The sequence below is a fragment of the Mus caroli genome, chromosome 17, assembly GCF_900094665.2.
Source record: "Mus caroli chromosome 17, CAROLI_EIJ_v1.1, whole genome shotgun sequence".
In the NCBI taxonomy this organism is placed as follows: Eukaryota; Metazoa; Chordata; class Mammalia; order Rodentia; family Muridae; genus Mus; species Mus caroli.
The window spans coordinates 30,260,998-30,269,848 of NC_034586.1; the positions used below are offsets into that span (position 1 = coordinate 30,260,998).

At 50.5% G+C, this 8,851-nt stretch overlaps 2 protein-coding genes across 2 annotated transcripts in view; one reads left to right on the forward strand and one right to left on the reverse strand.

Annotated features, from left to right (window-relative positions):
* LOC110312205 overlaps positions 1-4,907 on the forward strand; it is a 7,464-nt gene extending 2,557 nt beyond the window's left edge. Inside the window, exons 2-3 of the mRNA XM_021185762.1 lie at positions 2,625-2,728; positions 3,647-4,907. Coding sequence (XP_021041421.1) covers positions 2,625-2,728; positions 3,647-3,808 — 266 coding nt within the window. The 3' untranslated portion in view covers positions 3,809-4,907. The remainder of the gene's footprint in view (positions 1-2,624; positions 2,729-3,646) is intronic.
* LOC110312199 (H-2 class I histocompatibility antigen, D-B alpha chain-like) overlaps positions 1,811-8,851 on the reverse strand; it is a 12,893-nt gene continuing 5,852 nt past the window's right edge. Inside the window, exon 8 of the mRNA XM_021185752.2 lies at positions 1,811-1,914. Coding sequence (XP_021041411.1) covers positions 1,850-1,914 — 65 coding nt within the window. The 3' untranslated portion in view covers positions 1,811-1,849. The remainder of the gene's footprint in view (positions 1,915-8,851) is intronic.

Below are 8,851 nucleotides of genomic sequence, written 5' to 3' on the forward strand. Positions count from 1 at the left end.
ACTTGGGAGGCAGAGGCAGGCGGATTTATGAGTTCGAGGCCAGCCTGGTCTACAAAGTGAGTTCCAGGACAGCCAGGGCTATACAGAGAAACCCTGTCTGGAAAAACCAAAAAAAAAAAGAACTGATATTGCAGGGGCTGGAGAGATGGCTCAGTGGTTAAAATCACTTGTTGCTCTTCTAGAGGACTGGGGTTCAATTCCCAGCACCTACAGGACAGCTCTTTTTTTACATTAAATATTTTACATTAAATACATACATACATACATAAACAAATCAATAACTGATGCTGAGAACAACTGTGTGGGAATCCTCATAACCAAGAGCCCTTGGTTTCACAAAGTGTGATCACATACTTCACCTACAACCTAACTGGCAGAGACCTCATTGCAGTCTCTACAGGCCATAGTGGTTCCTGCCTTCAACCCAGCACTTGGAAGGCAGAGACAGGAGGATTGACATGGCCTATAGAGTGAGTTCCAGACAGTCAGAGCTACATAATGAGACCCTGCCTGAAAACCAAACCAAACCAAACCACAAATAATGTGAGTACCACCAGCAGATTTGATGTTCATTTTCACAGGCAGAAGATAAATCTGTATTTTTCCAGTGAAGATTTGACAGAAGTCAAGTCCTGGTGTGTTTTTCCCCAAGAGAAAAGTTCTAAGGTTAAAAACCGGTTTAAGTGTTTAAACAAAGTATTTTTTATATAAAGTCACCTTATAGTGTGCAAAATTTGTTTAGAATATTGATTTAAAAATACTTAAGTGTGTAATTATTTTTACTTATATCACACAATCCCTCCACCACTTAGCTTCTGACAGCAGCTGAGCCTTCTACATCCAGGAAGACCTTCCACTGGAGAGCCCTGCTGTGAAGTGTCAAAGCTGGAAAGCTTTTAGCAAGAGTTGGTGTGAGAATCCAACACAAAGTCACTGTGTAGCTGCTCCCAGACAATTGCTTGCCCTCAGGACCAGAAACGTGAGCTCAGAAACTTGTGACTCTGCCATGCATGTTTTCTGAGTGAGGGTGAATAACATGTTACAAAGTGGATCAGGGTAGAACACAGTCCCCACAGGACTGCTTTCCAGTTGAGGTCCTGTTCCTTTGTCCTTTCTGTGATCCTACAGACAGGAGTTAGACTCTGGAAGACTGGGGGGAGAGAGGGTAGAATCTCAAGGCAAGGGCCCTGGAAGGAGGACATGTTCTCCTTGGGAGAAGTTCATGTCCTCAAGGCAGTCTCCCGAGTGTAGGGGCATATTCGGGCCTTGGGGAACAAGGATGGAAAAACACTTACTGCCATTAATCAGGCACCTCAAAGGAGAATAAGACAGGCACCACTCACAGGAACCAGAAAGGGCCTACTCCTCCATACAAACTAAAGTGATGCAGAAATAAACACAGAAGAAGGGTGAAGAGGCAGAGCCAGGACTGAGCCAATGCTGTGACCTGTCCCAGCTGCCCTGGCTGCTTACAATCCTGGGGAAAGGACAAGGCTAAGGACATCCCCCTGTCTCTTGGATCATGGAGTCTGTCAGTCTGTGGTTCCACCAAGTGACAAGGACAAAAGATCTCAGGAGGACAGAGCTGAGAGTGACCAGACCACACCAAAGTGGTCGTGAGCTGGGCTCTAGATAGGCATGACCACAACCTCCTCCTGTTCCACCTGACACTCAGCACAGGAAACATAGTTTCTGGAAGGTTCTCCATGCTGCCATTTATTTCTGCCTCAGCACTCTGAGTATTCTCAGTCCCTTAATTTACCGACTAATCAACCCTCAGCTCAAAGATTTGAGCAATCGAGTTCATATCCAGATTCTTATGTTCAGTGTGGAAGTGAGCAGCTGCAGCTCAGGGCAGCATGGAGCTGTCAGGATGCAGATGTCCCTTAGTGCGTGCTGGNCCAGGAAGGATGGCTGTGGGAAGGAGAACAGGGAAGTTAGGGACAGGGTCCTTGTGTGCTAGGGTAGCCTGGTCTCCAGGTCTTCCCATTGTGCACAGAGGAAAAGCAAATAGCTTNAGACATTTGTAGTTTCTAAGTCAGAACTTGTTCCCACAGGAAGGCTATCTCAGGGTAAAAAATAAGAGTCAGGACATTCAATATGAAACCATCTCTAAGGCCCACCTCTCATTCAGAGATCTAGATCTGAGTGGACCTGGGACCCAGTCCTCTACTGTTTGCCTCAGGTCCAATCCCAGACCACATGTGTTACCTTTGAAGGCCTTCAGAAATAAGTCAGAGCCCTGGACACTGTTGCTGCCTGCAGTAGAAGAAAGACGACATTCAGGAGACTGACAGGTGGGGCTGGAGGAGCTAGTATGGGCTTCCTGAGCTCCAGCTTCACCCCAAGAGCCTCAGAGACAATCTTGCCTCCCACACCTACTTGCAGCTGGAGCATAGTCCCCTCCTTTTCCACCTGTGAGAAGAAAAGCTGTGAGAAAAGAAGGAAGATTCTAACTCTAGGAAATTTACAGAATGGATGCAGACTCAGGTTAAAGACAGTAGCAATGACTGGTGTGGCTGTGTTTCCCATTGATGAGCAGAGCACACTTCTAGAAGGGCCTGAGAGGAAACGCAGACTCTGCCCTTTCCTACCTGTGTTTCTCCTCCTCTTCATCATAAAAGCCACCACAGCTCCAATGATGATCACAGCTCCAAAGACAACCAGAGCAGCAATGATTACCATGTTAGAGTCGGCGGATGGAGGAGGCTCTGGGAAGGATGTGAAGGTGAGGGTTAGGTCCCCAGCACTCAGCCCAGACCAGCTCAGGATCTTCAGAAAGCTCCAGCTTTCCCGGACCCCAGATATGCACTCATAAGCTGCTTACCCCATCTCAGGGTGAGGGGCTCAGGCAGCCCCTCGTGGTGTACATGGCATGTGTATCTAGGCTCCTCCCCAAGAGGCACCACCACAGCTGCCCACTTCTGGAAGGTTCCATCCCCTGCAGGCCTGGTCTCCACAAGCTCCGTGTCCTGGGTCAGGTCCTCCCCATTCAACTGCCAGGTCAGGGTGATGTCAGCAGGGTAGAAGCCCAGGGCCCAGCACCTCAGGGTGACATCACCTTCAGGTCTGAGGTGATGGGTCACGTGTGTATTTGGGGGGTCTGAAGAGAAGAGTTGGAAAGTTCAGACATCTTTCATTCTTCCTGGAAACTGCAGGTGCTTAGATGATCAATCCCATGGAGGTGTAGGAAAGCTGGGTGCTGAGAGGGTTCAAAACCCCTCCGCAGCCATCCAGATAATCTGTTCTTTGGGAATTCCTAGGATTTGTGTAAAAGGGCCTAGGTACTCCAGGACTCTCACCACCTGCTGAGAAAGAGACTCCTGCTCCAGACTGGGTGGGTCTGAGACATTTGGTGTCACCAGAGTCAGATTCCAGTGACCCCAGTGTGTGCAGAGAGCAGGGCCCCAGAGAAGCCACTGCTCCAAAGGCCTGCAGACTGAAGGGGGCTACTGTTGGCTCTTCCAGAGATCTTCTCTGTTTCCATCCTGAAACAGACTCTGAACTGTCCTGAGAGAAGGGAAATATTGAGGAGAGCCCCTCTCCCCCTCTTGGATACTGGGTCAAGAAAACTAGAAGCCTTCTCTGTATCCTGTGGCAGGACAAAGGTAGTATTCTAGCTGCTTTCTTTTTCTCCCCCAATCAGAGAACAAGGGAGCTGAGAGAGGGTTGTTCCTCAAACGACATCACTTACCTGAGTGTTGCTGAGTTTCCTCCAACAATCTGTGGAGTGTCTCTACGCATGTGCCCTCTAGGTAGGCCTTGTATTCCTCTGCCACTCCAGCCTCCTCCCATTTGTGTTGAGTGATCTGAGCCACTGCATCTGCTGCGGTCCAGGAGCTCAGGTCCTCGTTCAGGGTGATGTAATCGTGGCCATCATAGGCATGTTGATAGTGCCCATGTAGGAACTGACCGTCTGGCCCCACGTAGCATCCGTGCATATCCTGGATAGTGTGGGGACCTGGCCCGGGCATGAACACAGTCCCGCCCATGTTCAGGCACAGTCCTCAAACCTAAAGCAAAACTCAGGCACCCACAGCGGGTCCCATATCCCTTCAGTGATTTCGTGAGGGGACGTGACCTCCGACACTCGAGGGGGGTCACTTACCGTCCTGACTCTGGTTGTACAGGTGGAGTAGGTTCTGAAGGCAAGTCCGGAAATTCTGGGTGTGCTCCTTGAATTTCCGCGTCTCCTGCTCCCAATATTCGGGCTCCATCTGTTCCACCCAAGGCTTGCATGGCTCGGCCCTGGGATTCTCAGAGTCGCTGTCGAAGCGCATGAACTGCGTGTCGTCCACGTAACCCACAGCAGTGAACCGGGGCTCCCTGAAGCCGGGCCGGGACATGGCAGTGGCATAATACCTCAGCGAGTGTGAGCCTAGGGGAGGAGCGACGTGAGACCCCCGACCTCCTCTTGGGACCCTGGGAGGGTGTGCAGACCTGGAGATGAGCAGGACTGGGGCTCTGAGAAAGGGCTGAGACAGGACAACTCGCTTTCCAAGTGCCACCAAGAACCTCCCCACAAAGGCCCTTTCCCTCGCGACCCCCACTCACTCTTGCCCGCTTGGGTCGAGGCCAGGGCGGTCACCAGCAGCAGGAGAAGTAGAGGGCAACTCGTAAGGGTCCCCATCCTGGGATAGGGAGGGCTCAGGACAGTGATATAAATCCTGGACTTGGTATCTTGCAATCACAGCTACTTTTCCTTTTCTAGGAACCTCCTCCCAATGGGCCTGGGAGGTGCTGCTGCAAAAAACTATCCCCAGGCAGGAAAACTGCCAATGACAGCAAGAGCAAGATGTGAAACCAACTCAAGCCCTGCCCTCAGCCCAGCTCTCAGCCCCGTCCTCCTCAGACCTCTACTTATAAAGCCACTTCTGAGGACTTGGGACTTTGTCCTGACTCCTCCTGTACATATAGCCCTGTGTATAGATAGCATCCTCTATCTGAGCCCTGCCCAGAATGTCAGGTGGTAATCAGAGTGGAAACCTTCAGTGTTAGAGCAGTTGTTTTGCTCCCTCCTACCTCCACATCTGACCCCACTGTGATGGGCATCAGGTGCTCTGGAGCGCAGTGGAGAGATGTTTTCTTCAAAGCAGGAGGCTCGGACCTGCAAGCACCACACAGTTTCACACAGAGACCAGTGGTCTGTGTTCACCTGTAGTGGCTTAGTGTTAGCATTAGGTCACACTGCCAAGCCAGACTGCTCAGGAATCTGTGTTCTAAATACATAAATAAATGGGTCCAAACATCTTTGTGCTAGATCCACAGCAGGTCCTAAAAGTCTCCTGTCAGGTTCCACCTGCACTGTGGAAATATCAGTCTTGCACAGCAGCACCAGACCATCAGCTTCTTCATATTTCCTTCATGCTGTATCATCCTCCCTTGTTAGCATGACTTCTCTTCAACCTCTCAGGGGCCTTTTTACTTTGTGGATCCCATGCCTGCATTGTCTTCTGAGAAATCGGAAGATGTTTTCATCTTTGTCCTGATCTGTGAGTTGCCTAAAATAGCCAACTACTCCAATATTTCCTTCTGAGGTCTCTTAACACTAAAAGCCATTCATCTCCAACTCTCTTAGTCTTCTCATACTTATATAAGTACATGGACATTCATACAAGCATGGGCACACACACATTCACACAAACACACTCATACACAGTCACAATACACACAATGATGGATGGATTTGTCTGTCGCCTCCAATGCACTCAGAAAACTCTCTGTCCCTCTCCAGGCATCCCTGTGCTCCCCATCAACACACAAATGTCTGAGGCCAGCCTGCCTGGGATTCACCCTCAGAACCCATGTCCACATCTAGAGTCAACTCCCTCCTTTAGTTTCTGGCCTCTGGCTCACTGCAGATTCCTATGCACACTCAAGACCTCAGACCTCAGAGTCCTGCTTTGAAATGCTAAGGAGAGCATTGAGACATGTCCTGGGGAGTTAGGATGCTCACCCAGGCAATGTGGGGTGGCATTCCTGACAAGTGCAGGAAGCAGCAGTGTTGACCCACATGAAGGTCAGGGCTCAGGTGACTAAGGTCTCAGGCACTGTCGGCTTCTTTCCCAGAATGTCTGCAAAGGGAGATGGCTATAACATTGCTCCCACACCAGCCCTGATTTGTACAATCAGCAGACCTGCTGAGCAGAAAGTCACTATGGTCATACTAACAGGGCACCTTTCACTTCAAGGCCCAGGAATGGCTGGACAGCAGTATGGTCCACAGCCTCCAGAGTAAGCTGTGGTTTCACCCAGGCAACTGGGGTCATTGAGATTTGGGAGTCAGATGAGCAGAGGCTCCCAGTGAGCAGGCAGGATGAAGAGGAGGGCAGGTCCTCTCTGCTGTCAACTTTGACCTCAGCTTCTGAGTTCTTATCCTCATCTGGGACAGCTACAGGTATCAGAACCTCCTGGGCTCCTGGGTATGCAGAGCCAGCTCCTGCAGCTGGGTACCCTGGTGAGACCCAGGCACACTGCAGACCTCACAAGCACAAGGTGGACTGTTCATGGACATTTGCAGGCTGGTGGCTTTCTTGAATCTGTGTAGGAGCAAAATGTGTCTGCAGTGCTGGCAGGGAGGCTTGGGCATGTCTCTTTTCACTTGGTGAAATTGCAGGGACCCAGGGTTTCAGAGCCAGCGAGGGTGAGCTAGTACAGGTTCTGACCAGATGAACAGACTGAGGTAACCAAGGTCTACAGCAAACTGAATCCAAGGAACTGGGAGAAGTGTCCTCTGGTTTTGCAAACCAGGCACTAGGAGACCCTCAGATGCTCTAGACTGTACTTGTGGCTGTTTTGAAGTCCTTCCTGTAACTGGCAGTGCTAAGTGGTCTTGGTCCTTTCTGGCCATGAGGTGCTGGTTCAGAAGATGTAGGCCAAGCTGAAGCCCATCAGCAGGTGTGGTTCTCAGGGCCTTGTGTAACTGCCTTGACAGCTCCTGCATCCGGTATGTAAGGTGGCAGTTGAGGCATCAGATGCAGGTGGTATCTGCCCAAACACCCTGGGAGACTGCATATAAATCCTAAAGAGAGAGGAAGAGCAGGATGCCAGTGACTTTGATGGCTCTATCCGGTGACTGCTCTGCTGCCTGTATGGTGGGTGATTGCTGCATTAAGAAGGCTCAGAACTCCAAACAGTGAAATTGAGGCAAAGCTTCTCTCTCCATTTCAACCTCAGAGCTCTGTGGACAGCTCTGACTGCATCAAATATCTCCATGCCAGGGAGGCTGGTTGGCCTGCCAGGGCTGCACTAAGCCCAGCTCCTAGTTAGTTCACAAACTCAGAACTCACAGCGCCACCTACTGGTGCTTCTGTTTGCTTGCAGATCTCATTCTCCCCAGAGCACATGCACCCACATTTTCTTTCCTCCATGGCTTCATGGTGGATCACTAAAACAGTGTCTTCTTCCAGGGCCCCAAATCTGGGGCCTGCAGGTCTAAGTGTCTAGTGGCAGGACATGCCATGCCAGCTTCCTGTGTCCCAACCCAGGCTAGTGTAGGCTCTGTGAGTCACCAAGAGCCTCAGTGAATTTGAGAACTTGTAGGAAGGCACTGGACCCAAGATGGTCCCCTGTCTGCATTGAGCCTCCTACACCTCCAAGGGCTGTGTCTGCCCGTGTGTTGTACTTGAGATGGGGTTTCTTTTTGTAACAGTCTTGGCTGACTTGGATCTCACTCTGTAGACCATGCTGGCCCTAAAATCAGAGAGTTCTGCTTGCCTCTGCCTTCTAAGTGCTAGGACTAAAGACATGAGTTACGACTACCTGTCACCTCCTGGGTTTCTGATCTCCCTCTGGCTGATCATTCTCATCCTGCAGTGAATACATCAGGAGCTGGTGTCTTTGCATGGGCTGACTGGAGTGCCAAGGAGGCTCTGGATTTGGTGTGCTCTGTTGGAATACAGTAAGCTCTTTGATGAGGCTCCCTGCTTGCAGCACGTTTTTTGTTTTTTGTTTTTGTTTGTTTGTTTGTTTGTTTGTTTGTATTTTGATTTTTTTCCCAGAATTTTTTTTTTCTCAGTGTAGCCATCATTGTTTATCCTGGGCTCCCTGTTTATTCCAGCCTGGCTTTGAACTCACAATTCTGCCTTTGTGTCCTGAATGCAGGGGATCAAAGCTGTGCACTTACAAACCAGGCTTTCAGGTCTTTTTTAATTGTTGCATGAAAGAGAGTTGTCTATATTTGTGTCGCTGTTGAAGCACACCAACTGTGTTTCATCCACAGAGCCAGCAGAGGTGAACCATGGCTCCTTGAGAAAACTGCAGAGATTGTGAGCCTGGTGATGGGCAGTGAGACCCCCACACTCCCCCAGTGATCCCTGGCCAGTGCATGGATGAGAAGGGGATCTGGGCACCAAGATTCAGGACACTGGTAGAGAAGGGGTTGAGGGTTTGGGACAACAAGGCTTCCCTGCTGCCACCCTGCCCCTCCCCACAGAGGCTGCTTCCCTTTGATTCCACACTCACCCCCAAGGGTCTGGGTAGGGGACAGGGCAGTCTCCAGCAGCAGGAGTAGCCTGCCTGCCTGGTGCCTTCTGCCCCCGTAGAGATATGAGCAGGTGTGAGTCTGTGAGGCTTTGTGACCAAGGACCCAGAGACCTCAGAAATGCTAGTTGGTTCTCTAGAATATCTTCACCTCATGGACTGTCAACTTGTCCCTGGACAAGGACCAGGCAGAGATTGTGTACTGGACAAGTGAAGCTGGCCAGCTCGGTTTCCCTATCTGAGACTCTGGCAGCCTGGGAACTACAACGTAGCCCCAACCTTAAAACTGAAAGAAAATGATTTAAGCCGGGCGTGGTGGCGCATGCCTTTAATCCCAGCACTCGGGAGGCAGAGGCAGGCGGATATCTGA